Source organism: Anneissia japonica, unplaced genomic scaffold (genome assembly GCF_011630105.1).
Source record: "Anneissia japonica isolate Jap-2015-1 unplaced genomic scaffold, ASM1163010v1 scaffold287867_len1003013_cov215, whole genome shotgun sequence".
NCBI classification, from domain to species: Eukaryota; Metazoa; Echinodermata; class Crinoidea; order Comatulida; family Comatulidae; genus Anneissia; species Anneissia japonica.
Window position 1 is genome coordinate 219,544 of NW_022684320.1, and position 15,611 is coordinate 235,154.

Sequence of the window (15,611 nt, forward strand, 5' to 3'; positions counted from 1 at the left end):
AGAAGTGTATAAGAGACAGGTGTGTGTGGGTGTGTGTTTGTGTGTGTGTGTGTAACTTAATATCACTTTAGATTAAATCAATTTATATGGCTGTATTAGAAACGGTGTTTAACGCGAAAAGATGAAATGAATCATAGATGACAGTCATTAAATTACTACGACAAAGTTTATATCGGGGTTACTTGTTACGGTAAATTCCATCACGTGACAGGATCTTTTCTGCTAGAACTTACCATTCGTTAAATTACGATCATTTCATAGCTTACTAGGCTCGATTACCGATTAAATGAAATGGCAAAGAAAACACACATGGAGTCTAATCCAACTGACCAAACAAACATTATTATGGAAAACTGTATTTTCTTTTGCTAAATTACATTGAGGCAACATGGAATCTGACCTTACGCTACCAATTCATGCGATAAATATAGATGATCTTAAAGTGAAATATAGGACAGGTGAAATTTTTTAACGTATCATTTAACTTGTCTTATCCAAAACAATGGAATTGCATTTCGTCTCTTGACGTTCATACCAGGGAGATGTTCATACAATACTACAGTTATTTTACGCAATAAATATATGCTCGAGAGAACAATCCTAGATTTTGAATGGTATGGTAATACAGTAGTTGATACGTACGAATTGTGACCCGGGAGACATATAATTTAGATCTGAAGTTGATGGACGGTTAGAAAGATCGACAGATGACATGAAATATCAACTTTAACCCAACAAATTTAATGAATGGGTTTCACTAAAAAGTAAATTAAAATCAATCAGGTAACCGATTCTAATAATTATGATGAAAGAATGTGTTTCTGTATTTAGTAAGAAATAGTACCCACCCATGGGTAAGGGACGTAGCCAGCATTTTCAAAGGGAGAGCCGTCTTACGAGGTACGAGGTATCGAGCGAGGGAGGGTTCGGGCTGGACTGTCCCTAACCTACGTGGGGTCCAGGGGGTGAGGACCCTGGGATGTAGCGCATTCTGGAATTTTTAGGACGGTTTTGAGGGTATTAAGTAAAAATTGCACTAGACACATCATAAATAATATTAGTAGGTCTAATAACAAGTATAATAATAACTCAACAGCAACGGATCTAGGAATCCAAAAGAGAGGTGGACCAGGGAGGGACTTTCACAGATATAGTTGGGTCGATCCAAATCAGCCCCACGATGGCTGGGGCTGAGGTGAGAACGTTTGCGGAAATAGTACCTCTAGCGTGCCTGACTCTTTTATGTAGTGACATTCATCATCACATAGTCAAAATGAAGCGCCAACAATTTTCTCTCATGATCTTTTATCAGGGACTTTTGGCAAACATAAAGATCTAGGCAACCCAGGACAACTAGGCCTAACTAATCGCTTACTAAGCTTTAACTACAATAATAATTATAATGATTGGACAAATTATACATTTCATTTTAGCTCAGCTTTAGCACTTTTTAGTAGTATTATTCATATTATTATCGTATCTACTATCGTTATCACCATCATTATCGTCATCATTATTATTATTACTACTACAGTTCGCCTCCAATTCGAGACCAGCTTTGGGACCTGAAAATCTCGTAGTTGGACTCCAAATAGAGGGCTAGCTTTGTGTTAAAAGGTTGAAGATTGTTAGTTGGTAGAAAAGTGGTCTCGAATTATAGGGGTTTCGGAATTAGAGGCGTCCCGAATCTGAGGGTGCACTGTATTACTACTGGTAATATTTTTAAACAGAACTCTATGAAAGTTTGTAAAAGGACAGAAAAAACCATACATTATCACATTTCTGTATCTTAAAAGACCTGGCCTGGGATTTATGGATTTAATACGAGTTTAATCTGATTTTTTAAAAGTAAATTTGATAAAACCGCCCTCTGAGTAAAGTAAAGCCGTTATATTATCCCGAAAATGTTATATTTTGCATTATGTTTATATAGTAATATTATATATACAACGTTTGCTGATGTATTTATGTATTTATTCATTTTGAGTGATCCTAGGAAAGAATCTGTATTGGGTAGTCAAAAAAAGCTTTAAAATACTAACACTATAGTATAGAATTATATATATAAAATGTGCGGATGTATTGTTTTTCATTAAAACCTTGGTCATGATGCAGTTCATTTCAAAAATTATCAGGCATTGTTTGACTTACGAAATCGCATTGCCGCCGAAAAGTGGTGGGGTACCAACCCTCTTTAAAATATGGATGGGGGAAGTGTCCCCCTGTCCCCATGATCTGTGCCCATGAACATCAATCGCTCTCTTATTTGACTAGGGAACAGTTAAATGTTATCACTCTATCACAGAATCATAACAAAGAATTGCTGTAAAAGATGATTAATTTCATCCGGTATTAATAATTGAATGTGGTATTGAAATTGGCTAATCTAGAACAAATTCGTATATCATAACCTAATCATGTCAATTTATTTATCATTCGATAGTGATTTTTTTTCACTCAAATAATAATTATGATGTTTCAATATTTGAAGGAGATATATCCACATAATATGCGATCGCATCATTAAAACATATTTTGGTTTCAACTTTATTATCATATTTTATACAAAATTGCGAATATCTCAAATTTTCTCTAACAATCAAAATCAAACCAGCATATCCTTAGGTGTGTTCGAGATTGGAGATAATGTTAAACGCAGTTATACTCTAGAAGATAAAGAACAAAACAAACTCTAGAAGATGATAAAGTGAATATTGTAATATTGTAACAAAACCATCAGAGATAAATATATGTACAGTATTACATACTCACATTAATGGCAGGTAAACTCGTATTGGTTCGATTAATTGTTTTATATTAGCATTAATAATTTTGTATTATTATTTATTTATTCACGGCAGTCGGATGGGCTGAAATGTTTTATATTACAAAAATAAGTCAGCTGTATACAAATATATTGAAAATATAACAAGTAAGTTATAAAACAATACATCAATTCCTAAACACAAAACAATGAGGTAATAGAAATCCAATTATCATTATTATTGTTGCGGTTGTTACGTTGAGTTACCGTAGCAACTGCCTTTACTGTTGTCATTGTCACTTCTTACTGTTATTGCCACCGTTAAGGCCTGTTTATACGTCGTCCTAGTGTAAAAGCCTCTCGTATTTATTTTGTTTTCTATATAAACAATTGCTTTTTAGCTTTTTCATCGTTGTCATTATCGTTGAAGTATAAACAGGCCTTTAGCATTGCTTTTATTTGTCGCTGTCGTATCGTTAATGTTAAATGTTCTTATGGTTTGATACTATTAATATACGCATTTATTAATAAAATTCCAATGTTTTATTTTCTATATCGCTATTATTTTAATTGTTATTTTTATTGTTTTTACTCACTACCACTTTCATTGATTTTAAATAGTGCCGACACTGCGTATACGCAGTTCCTACAAGACAAAATAATAGTTCTCTACCACAACGGAACCTGTAATTGGGCGTCGCCAATCATCGTTAAATCTCACTGTAGACTAAACGTTATGAATTTCCCGTTTGATGATCAGAAATGTAAGATGAAATTTGGACCGTGGCAGCATGACGGAAATGAAGTCGTAATGACCTCTGGCCAAGGTATGTAGGTATTGGGTAATCTAAGATATGGGCTATATATATATATATCTGTCTCTTATACACATCTAGATGTGTATAAGAGACAGGTATTACTACTGGTACTCTACATATTATTATTATTGATTACTTTCCGAGTTAAAGAAAAAGTTCACTTAATAATATTTCATTATTTTTTAGCATTTTTAGAAAATGGACCATTTGTAAGAACAGGTTCTGCATGAAAAACTCATCCATTTTATATGTTACACAATTATTATTATTATTATTATTATTATTATTATTATTATTATTATTATTTATATACATATATGTATGTCTTGGGTAATGATCTCTAGCCAAGATATGTATGTCTCGGGCAATGGTCTCTGTCCAATGTGTGTCTTGGGTAGCCTATGATCTCTAGCCAAAGTATGCATGTCTTGATGGACATGCATAATGGCCCTATTCTTGGTACATCTTTAATGGCCCTATTCTTGGTACATCTTTAATGGCCCTATTCTTGGTACATCTTTATTGCCATAAGATGAAAAATACAATTACAACCAGCAACTGAATTGGAGAGGATTCTTATTACTAGAAAGAAAGATCAAATATCAAAATGAGACCGACATAAACTAATAAGAATACAGACAAATCAAAATTAATTTCTGCAATCGCAAGATATGCTTCCTCGGGGTCAGTAAGGCACATAATGGCTTCAATAATTACACTTCTGCTAAGCAACTATCATATTCTGCTTTAGTAGTTATTTTTTGATTAGTTTCTATATAATACTTCATATTAATTATAAAATTATTATAAATAATTATAATTATACATTACTTACTTTTAAGAAATGAAGGAAATGCGTTGTACCTAATTAAAATGTACAATATTTTTAATGAATAGCAGGAATAGGCATATAATACGGTTGTAGGAAAGCCAATACAATAAAATCATTAACTAAAATCATTAACTAACTAGTTAGTATTGTTTTTTTTTTAAATTAAAAAAAAACATTCACCTGAAGAAGTGCACTGTGTGCAAGAAAGCTAGTGTACTGTCAAATAAACTAGTCTTTAAAGTATTAAATGTTTTTTGAGTTTTATTTTCTAGTTAGTTAGTAATCGAAACATGAACACTGTATATTGCCAGCCGTGCCCTGCAAGTACCTACAAGTACCAACATCTTTAAAAATTGTTTTGATGATATAATGATGAGATGTAAAATTAATTTCCTAAAATTACCGATAAATATCAATTCTATACATGGCAATATAATAAGCAGTTATTCTATTGCATTGTCCGTCTCTTTTTCAAGTGACTTACTTTGGCAAAAAATGTGTTTATCTACTTTTAATTATTTTTTACCAAATTTTCTAAAAATATTAAACTCAACAAACGTAAACACGTTTGCAAAAAAACTGAGTGTTTCCACATAATGCTTGATGATCAGTTTCTCCTTAGCATACCTTAGCATATTGTGACACTTACGGCAATAGTTATTGTATGTGGCAACTGTCGGAACTACATCAAATATTTCAAACTGTCGTATCGCGAATTTAGCCTTTAGTAAATCGTTTTTCGATCATTACATAAGCATATTTTAAAGTGATTCTGTCACCGTGCTGGTATGCATTTACACGATGTTTGCTTAACCTGGAGTTACGCTTATCAACTTTGACGTCATAATTAACGTTACATTGGTTTCCTTGCAGTGTAGATTTAAGAAACGTTGTGTTACTCTAAAAATATGACGTCATAATTAAACGTTACGTATTTTAAAGCAACTGTCATTTTAGACGATTGAGATGTTTATTGGATTGGATTATTTTATCACATTATTTCATTTATTTAAAGAGGGCCCCTGAATATCAGCCGACATTCTGAATATACGCTGGAAGGGTCACCGTCTATAAATATGGTTAAAAAAAATAATTAAAATTTTGTCGTATAATTCCGCTTCTAAACCACTTTTAACGTCTAGAAATATGTTCATATTGTTACGGAATATTATTATTATTCGTGCTGTGGTTGGATGTGACGCAGTTTCAGGCTCGATGCAGACTATAATATTGTATTATTTAAACCGAGAGAACCATGTGGAATAAGTCGTTGATCATTATATTTTGGCGCCAACCCCAGTCATCATCCTGGATAAATCCAGGCCCGTATCCGGGGAGGGGGTGGGGTGGTGGGTTTATGGTTCAGGAGAACCCCCTTTTCTAGCGAACCCCCTCTTCAAATTTCCCAAATAAGTCCTCCAACCCAACTAATGCACTGCAGACCCACCCAGACAAAGACCTTTTCAAACATATCTGCTTTTATAGCATTATTCAGACCCATAAAGCACAAAAATCCCCTTGCTTTGGGGGTTTCGCCGACCCCACCGGGGCTTCGACCGTAGACCTCACGCCCAGAACCCCACCCCCCCCCCCACCCTTGGAAGAACCTGGTTACGGGCCAATCCATCTCACACAGTCATTACTCTCTTACATCCAGAGAAGACGTCATTATTAACTTCGAGTCTCCATTTAACCTGTGACTTTTAAATAATATTTTTGGGAAAAAATTGTAGCCCTAGCCTACATATCTCACCCCTCCATCTTGAATTGGACGGTGCAGTCCGGCACATTTGAGATGTGTGCTCGTTGATGGATGGCTTACGTTTGTTTAATATATCAAAAAATGAATTTAAAATAGAATGTTTTTAATACGTTTTTATTGTAAATGGTTTTATGTTTGTATGTTTTTGAGATTAAATGAATTAAACCAAATCAGAACTGAGACGCCTTTTTAAGTTTGCCTCTGCGATGCCACGCGGTTCAATCGTAGTTCTGCACAGATGTGCACGTTGGTCGAATAAATACGGACAATTGTGACGTCGGCTGGTATGTTTATGGAGGTATTATCAATTCTACTAATTTTCATTTTTATTTGAAAACTGGTGTGCTTTGGTGATCACAATTATAGTTGTTACGATGCAGATTCTCTTTTTATTAATAGGAGACGATTCGGTGTTCAATAGTGACGGTGAATGGGACATGGTTGGTATGAACTCCTCTTCAAACCTTCAATCGTACCCGGATGCACCTGGTATTACTTACACCGATATTGTATATACGTTATACTTCCGGCGGAGGTCAATGTATTATGTGTTCAACCTGGTGTTGCCCTGTATTCTCATCTCCTCAACCACGGTGCTTTGTTTTCTTCTTCCCGTGGATTCCGGAGAGAAAATAAGCTTAACGATCACCGTTCTGTTATCGTTAACGGTTTTCCTGCTTTTGATTGCGGAATCAATGCCGCCCTCTAGTGAAGTACCGATTATAGGCAAGTATATCGGTTTTTTTAAAACAATGAACCATGGAGAAAGTCAAATTATTTTCTCCATGCTTATGCATAGGCCTAGTGTATATTAGCCGTGATCATATCAATTGGGCAAATTTCTGACAGACTGGCTAGAAGTTGGTGTATTTGACAGAGTGATGTCTTTCTTTAAAAAAAAAAAAAGAAGCTAGGTCATTTCATCTAGGCCTATACAAATAAATAGGCCTATATAAGAAACAAGTGTGTTATCATTTATTATTCACAACTTAGCTGCAGATCTAAATTATTGATTTATAAATAGAACTTGAAGAAATTTATGGGCGTCGATGTTGTAACTAAGCTTCATAATTATGACTGTAGAACACAGTTGTCTAATAGAATAATCATAAACGAGCATAGGAAAGAAGTGGCAACTGCACTAAAACCAATCATTAGCTAAAATATCTCAGACGCCATATTCACATTTATCATCATCTTCCGGTACTGTGCATAACCTCTATTAATCCGTCTGCTATCATCCTGTTAGAAATATATAGCTGATTGGATAAATATGTCACATCCTCACATCTAGGCTGCCTCAGTGCACGCTCATTGGATGCCAGAATTAGCATGAACCTACGCTTGGCTACGTAAACCTCCTAGACCTAAATTATATTATTTAAAATTATTGTTCTTTTTCACTATAGGAAAGTATTATGCTGCAACGATGCTTCTGGTATCGATATCAATGGCAATGACGATAATTGTCTTAAATCTTCACTACAGAGGTCCGATGTACTCTCGAGTTCCGAAGTGGGCTAAGATCCTATTCCTAAAATACCTAGCTAAAATTGTCTGCATAAGAGTTACTAACGCAACAATGTCCTTAAATATCTCGAAAGACTCTTTTCTGCGGAACAGCGACATCAGTGAGGAGTCTGGCTCGTTGATGGAGATGGTGTTCCTCGACGGCCAGATTGACGGATCACCAATAAACGGCTTAAAGAAGCTTAAGAAAAACTTAACGAAGTTATCGCCATGTTGCACGGAGCAGATCGCCGTTATGCGGTTGCTGTTGCAGGAAGTTAAAAAAGTTACAAAAAGGTTCGACAAGGAGGACAGCACAGAGGAAATGAAAAACGAGTGGAAACAGATTGCCATGGTGATGGACAGGATTTTTATGGTTATATACTTGGTCTGTACATCCATGACAGTGTGGCTGATAATGAAGAGGATTCCTCACTCAAACGGGTGATTCTATATTACCCAAAGTGTTTATAACCGGAAGATTGTGTTCAAATAATTTTGTATTATGCATAGATTGATATCAAATTACCAGACGGTCGTTACTATTGTTAAAAGAATTTATAATTATATGACAAATAAAATGCAGTAAAGTATACAAGAATAATAAGGCAGGCCGAACCATTTATTATGTCTTTTCTGCAAGCAACTTATATTTTGGGTGGTTGTAGCAGGGAACAACTATAGTTTTAGTAAAGCATTAACGGCGCATTACCGGTAAGATCGAGAGTAGCGACGGACCTAAGAGCAACATATCGATTTGGCACTTTGCATTTAGTAAAATGTACTTTCAACGTGATTTCGTCATTTCTTTGCATGGCGCTTACAATTTTATCTGTTCAAATAATCATTCCAAACTATGCCAGACAAGATGCTGTTGTCGGACATTAAACAAGAACAACAATATCGATGTAAAGAAGTATGGAGTTGCAACATGCCGTTTAAAAGCATGCATCCACGTACCAACATTTTTTTTTTTAATTTGTTAAATTATGTGGCATTTATTACGTGTGGTGGAGGTCTATCTTACTTGGCTTCTTGGGCGTTATTGTTAATGTTTAACAAGCAACCGTCACAACATCAACAGATCAGTGACAACACGGTTGTTATTGTCATTTTATGTGGTCTTCAACACGAATAAACAAGACACTGCTTCCTGATTAAACGAACACCATCCATTTGCTTTGTGTCTACACATGTTTAGATTAGCTCATACCAACTATCAACTACAGTATTTAATATGGAACAAAAAATACACGCATGGAACTAATTTTTTAAGATAAGTCACGAAGTGATGTAAAATAACCAGTGTCACGTAATACGAAATCCACCAACAAATGACAAGGATATATTTAGGTGTGTTATATTCAAAAATAATTAATACAAATATCGATATAGGCCTATATATATTTCAATTTATATATAAATTAAAAATTATCAAATATGTAAAAAAAAAATATCCGAGTCATACCAACTGGTTAGAATTCATTGATTATATTCAGATAAGGTCTCATAGTTGTTCCTTTGATTAACGCGTCTATTATGCTATTACATTTTAATGTTGCCTTTTCAAATTGAAATTAAATTTATCATTGTTTAATTTGACTGAATTTTTTCATTATGCACTTCGGCAAAACATAAATCACAATTTAATATTTTATTGTATAGTAATTGCAGTGGCGTATGTCTAGGGGAGGGCGCGGGGATGGGCCCACTTATTCATCGATCCCCACTTCACCTTCGCGAGTACCATCATATTTATATTTGTTTTAATTTCATTCAGCAACCACTGACAAATATAAATATAGAATATTGTTAGTATCCTCATGTGCATTATGCAACAATCAACTATGACGTCTGTATATGTCTAGCTTGTGATTCTTCATTCGAATGCGTGCCATCTTGCTCGATTCAATGCACTTTAAGACAGGCGGTAACTAGACCGGCGATCAGATACTGCCCAATTTAACTCTCGCGTTTAATTCCTCCCAGTGTAAACAAACCCCACGACGACGTCGGCAATATGCTTTTGCTAAATTTGATTATCACTTTACTTTAAGTATTAATATCAAGAGTTGATGTCATTTTATAAGAATAATTGACGCGAAATGCGTTTCTTGATCGCGTTCATCGAAGACACAGCACAGACGACTTGTTTTACAAGGCGCCGCAACATAAACCCGTATCTGCCTTGCGGTGAATCGATGCTTCCGGATTATAATTCTTTTATTTCAAATAAGTTGTACCAAAAATATATTTTTAAAAAGACCAATATCATTCCATAATATAACAAAATAAAAAATAAAAATCTCAAACTGAAGGAATTTTATCACAAAGATTTGTTACATATTCAAATCTAGACGAATTGGAAAAATGTGAAATCCCTGTACACCAGCCAATAAAGTGAAAAGTATTCAAAAATGTTCATTTCATCGGACATAAATAGATGGATTTGGGCGTTAAATCTATTACTTCAATTCGTGAGAATACATTCAAGAATTACATTTCGTGAGAATACATTCAAGTAACACATTACAATTCTCACGAATTGAAGTAACTCGTGAGAAATGCATTCTAACATTTTTAAAACCTTGTTGACTTTGGAATGTTAAGAAATGCTGTTTTTCTCAGTCGTCACTCTTTAGTGAAGATCTAAAGAGGGCGCTACTACGATTTTTGTACTTGATGTACAAGAAAATCAATGTTAGAAACGGAATACAATAAAGGAAACTTCGAAATATGGAAATGTATTTGGAGAAGTAAAGGAGATGTTGTAATAACCCATAGTTACCAACCTGAAAGATTTGAAATGCGGGATTTGAAACGCGTACCGGGTCCGCCAGAGCCCCTGCCGGGTTCCAGGGTAGGAGCCCCAGCGGGGGTTCTGGGGCGAATCCCCTTGGCACTCCGCCGACGATCTGAGCATTTTTAAGTAAGGGAGTATTTTTAATAAAGCCACGTACAATGTTTCAATGTATGTTTTAAAATTTTAGCACCTGAACTATGTACAAAAACATTTCATTACAAACAAAAAATGAATAAGCTGCGGTGGTGAACCTTTGCTATCATTTGACACTATTTCTACCCTTCCTGTTATACTCCTACACTCCCTCATTGTTGAGTTGGGCTCAGGGGCCAAAGATAGTATCTGAGTGCGGGTACGGTAATTAAGCAACTCGTTATAACGTTTTTGGTAATTTCAAATTCTACTTTTTGTTGTACTACACAACAATATATGGTAACTAATTCTGTAACTTTAAAGTCAGGCTCCGGAGGAAAAAAATTTTTTGATATGTTGTAGATCTGTATCTCATTCACCGTTGCTTAGTTTTTCATCAAACAACTTTTTTCTGTCTCTCAAAAATAAGTTCTACAACATATCAAATTTTGTTTTTCCTCCGGAGCCTGACTTTAAGCAAATAGGCCTAATACATAATTGTCAATATTCTGTTCACACCCTAGTTGGTTAAAACAATAAGAAATTGCATTCGGTGTATAATAAACGTTTTAGTAACATAAACATTAAATATATATATAATACGCATATAAAGCATAAATTAACCTAATGTTCTGATAGATAAACAAATTAAATAACATTAATTTTATGAAATATATTTAATGATATAGGAATGTTCTCCTACCATCAACCGTAACAGATAATTTGAAATAAAAGTAGGCGTATCGTAGAAGAAAATCACTAATGGGCACTGACCCCAAAAGTACTGTAGTAAAAGTACAGACAAATTATTTCCGCTACTTGCCGGAGTTTTTTTGTTTTGTTGATGGTATATTGACTAGGAAATAGTTGTGATATTCAAATTCTAGAATAGCAAAATGTTATTAAGATATCCTATGTTCTTTTCTCTATTTCTTATGTAAACCCGGATTTAAACTTTTCAAAACGTTTCTACAATGTGTATTTAGGCTTCATCAGTACTGTATTGCGAATGCATCATAAGTCAATTAGTCAATTGATTGAACGCTTTTGTATCATCGACACACCTTTTTAATGTAACATTACAATTACTAGACACTAATTTATTGATATAGAGAAAACACAAACTAAAAAATATTAAAAAAAATAATCCGTTCTGCATTATAAAGTATAATTAACATAACCTGATGGAAAAAGAATCAATGGGAAAACTAGGAGTAACAATACGTCGAGAAATGTGGAAAAATAGCCTGGGGAATAACTCTCTAGGTGAAAAAAAAAAGTCCGTGGGGAATATTTAGCAGGTAACAAGTAGCCACCTCCATAGTGCTATATTCTGTAAAGTAAGCCTCAAACCACCTCAATTTTGAGTTATACTAAATTAACAAATCTTCCCAAGCCTTTCTATATATATATCTAGAACTAACTTAATCTTTGGCGTTTTTTAATAGCAGATTAACTTTTATTTTTTAGATTTCATTGGGTTAACCCGACTCAAAGACAAGCTTGCGTACAAACTTAACATGCACATTTTCATCTTCTATACAATAGGAGCCATGTTCACACGCATGATCTTTCTTTAAAATTAAAAATCAAAATTTAAAAGTAAATAGACATTTTGAAAACGAGGACAAAAAATCCTTCTCGCCCAAAGTACAGAAATTTCTCTTTCTGTACTTTAAATAAATATTTAAAATTAATTAAACATTAGAAAATTCAAGATTAAATACATTCAAAATAACAAGCTTCTATTCTTTGAATTTTGCTAGTTAATATATTTCAATAGGGACTGCGTTTTTGTCTTCATTTATAATGAGGAATTTATTTATTAAATGATTTAATTTAATTTAATTTTTGTTTTTAATTTAATTTTTTTCACACGTGCCAGATTTAATATATCCCGCGGACCGCCTATTAAACGATGGTCCTGCACGTTCAGAGTCCAGGAGGTCGGCTTTAACCACCATAACCAGAACCAGAACCAATTTACCATACCGTCAGTGAAATTACGTATTCACGTTATGTTTATATTGCAACATACGGTATTTTATAACTAGGACCTATCTAATCTTGGTATACTATCGCTATCAAAATCACACCCACTTAGATGACAATTGAATATAGGCCTATATAACAACATTATGCTGAGTTTGGAAGAACATTAGGTTGAATTACAGCATATCTTTACTGATAGGCCTAGGTTAAGATATAATATAATAATAATAGTCGGGTTATAGAGCGCGTATATAGAGACTCTATCCGCTTAATATTACTATACCCCCGGTCATTGGATCAAGCACATATTATGGAACACATACTCTTTTGGGATAATTCCATAATGTGGCAGACGTACTCAGCGCATTTTCGTGTTTGAACCTTCAGCTACTCATTTGCACTCCAGGCTGGGTGGAGGGTGGAGGGAGACAACCGTAGGTAAAGTGACTTGTATTGTTTGAGTGGCTTGTCTATCGAAATATACAGCGAGGGATTGAACATCCGACCTCAAGGTGAGAAGTACAATCGCAACCACTGCACCAAACCGCTCCTATTTATTAATACACATTACTACACGCATTTTATATCTATGCACAGAAATTAGTTACGTATGTAAATATTAATTCATTATTATACATTCATGTAAATGGTGTTATCGCTTGACGCATGGTTCCCGGAACGCCGCCCTCAGCGGCGAGTGCGAAGCACAACTCAGGGGCAAAAGTGGAACGTCAAATTTCGATATGGTTTCGTAGTCAGATTTTCGAGAAAATCTTCAGCTACCCGTATTTCTCGACTGAAACGTCAGTGGAAGCTGTAATTTGTATGGCAAGGAGATTGTGCAACCCTTAATTCGTTTTAAGGGAATTTACGCCCAGAAACCTTGTAGTTATTAATATTTTGGTTATAATAAAAAATATTCATCCATACAGTACAGACGTTTGCTAGGCAACAGAACGTGATTGCACCTTCCTTCCCAGGTGTAATTACATTGACATATTGTTAGCTAACTAGCTGTGTGTGTTTCTTTGTGAAAATGAGTACCGTGGCGTACTCATTTTCACAAAGCATTTGCATCCCCTTTTGGAAAGAGGGAACTTCGAAATAATTGTCTTCATATCTTCGCTAATTAAATTAATCACGGTAATTTAGCTTACACTTATGCATATAGGGAGCACTTAAAATGTACGATAATCATTTCACTACCCGACAAACCCCGAACTTTATTCATGCATTAGGCCTATATAATAGTTTCATCTTGCTGTACTGTGACTCCAACATCACTGGCGCATGGTAACAACCAACTGACTGCAGACCATTTCTGTCACACATCACTTTCCATATAACACAGCATCCCCTAGTTCCGTCATAACCCTCTAGTTCCGTCACCTCTGGATATGAGTAGATTATTATTGTTGGTAAGAATAGTGAGCGTGTTGGCGAGATAAGACTGTGGGAGAAGTCAATCGAGACAGATGGGTGATTTGTACATAGCTTTAGTATAACATTGCTTGGACGAATCGTAACGATTCATCTTCACGTTCACAAGCTTTCGTTTTTTTAACACAAGAGCATTCCCACAAGACGGTTTAAAGTTTAAATCAATGTATCGAGCACACGGGACTGCTTGAGAGTAGGCTTACTGGTAAATCAATGTATAGAATACACGGGACTGCTTGAGAGTAGGCCTACTGGTAAATCAATGTATAGAGTACACGGGACTGCTTGAGAGTAGGCCTACTGGTAAATCAATGTATAGAGTACACGGGACTGCTTGAGAGTAGGCCTACTGGTAAATCAATGTATAGAGTACACGGGACTGCTTGAGAGTGGCCTACTGGTAAATCAATGTATAGAGTACACGGGACTGCTTGAGAGTAGGCCTACTGGTAAATCAATGTATCGAGTACACGGGACTGCTTGAGAGTAGGCCTACTGGTAAATCAATGTATAGAGTACACGGGACTGCTTGAGAGTAGGCCTACTGGTAAATCAATGTATAGAGTACACGGGACTGCTTGAGAGTAGGCCTACTGGTAAATCAATGTATCGAGTACACGGGACGCTTGAGAGTAGGCCTACTGGTAAATCAATGTATAGAGTACACGGGACTGCTTGAGAGAAGGCCTACTGGTGCTCTTGCTCTTCATTAAATTGCGACGTTCCCAAAAACGTCTTCCTTGTGTTTAACAATAATGAATTAAAAAACAAAACAGAGTAACCATCCCGGTGTAAGGGCATAAATACATCGTGTGGCATAGCTGTCAACAAATGTTGTCCAAAAAATAATGAAATTGCGTAATATAATGTCTCTGACGGGATTCGAACTTACGACATTTCGCTGTCAATGCGAGCGTTATAACCATTAGACCACAGACTCTTCATTGCTAAATAGATTTCGTTCTTCATTGCTAAATAGATTGGCCCCGAAACTGCTAAATACCGGCAGGGTGTCCGGCGGGGGATAGTTTAACTAATTGTAGTTAAGAGTAATATTCTGTATTTAAGAGTAGTTAAGCCTAGCTTAAGGTAGTTAGGGACGTCCTGGATACGACATTAAACTCCATCCGGTCGAAGCGTCGGCGACTAAACTGACAACCCTCTCAAATATGTCTTAGTGGCTGCTGGGGAGGGTGTTTATGGTCACCCAGCAGCAAGAAAAACCAATAGCTGAACAAAGGGCGGATGAGCTCCTCGGAGTCAACGGCCAACCATTAATTAGTTTAAGGAATAGGAGTAGTTTAGTCTCATTGTTATTGTTATTATGGTTATTTATATTTTATTTTATTATTATTATTTTATTGTTATTTGCTTTTTCTCAATTGGCCTATATTATTTCTCTGTAAAGCGCATAGGGGCAATGTGCAATATGCGCGCTCTATAAATATAACATTATTTTATTATTTTTTATTCAAATATCGTCAGATACACTCTATTACACAATAGGTACGACTGGAAACAAATATAGTATAGGCCTGTAATATAAATTAGTATTTTGA

General features: G+C 35.2%; 2 protein-coding genes across 2 annotated transcripts in view; one reads left to right on the top strand and one right to left on the bottom strand.

Moving 5' to 3' along the window:
- The window catches only part of LOC117104370 (neuronal acetylcholine receptor subunit alpha-10-like), a gene marked incomplete in the record, with an annotated part of 39,092 nt that extends 30,245 nt beyond the window's left edge, over positions 1-8,847 (top strand). Inside the window, 3 exon segments of the mRNA XM_033245197.1 lie at positions 3,386-3,591; positions 6,576-6,902; positions 7,586-8,847. Of these exon segments, the coding sequence (XP_033101088.1) occupies positions 3,386-3,591; positions 6,576-6,902; positions 7,586-8,133 (1,081 nt within the window).
- A 2,931-nt stretch (positions 8,848-11,778) lies between these two features.
- LOC117104691 (phospholipase A2-like) overlaps positions 11,779-15,611 on the bottom strand; it is an 8,206-nt gene continuing 4,373 nt past the window's right edge. Inside the window, exon 5 of the mRNA XM_033245577.1 lies at positions 11,779-11,801. Coding sequence (XP_033101468.1) covers positions 11,779-11,801 — 23 coding nt within the window. The remainder of the gene's footprint in view (positions 11,802-15,611) is intronic.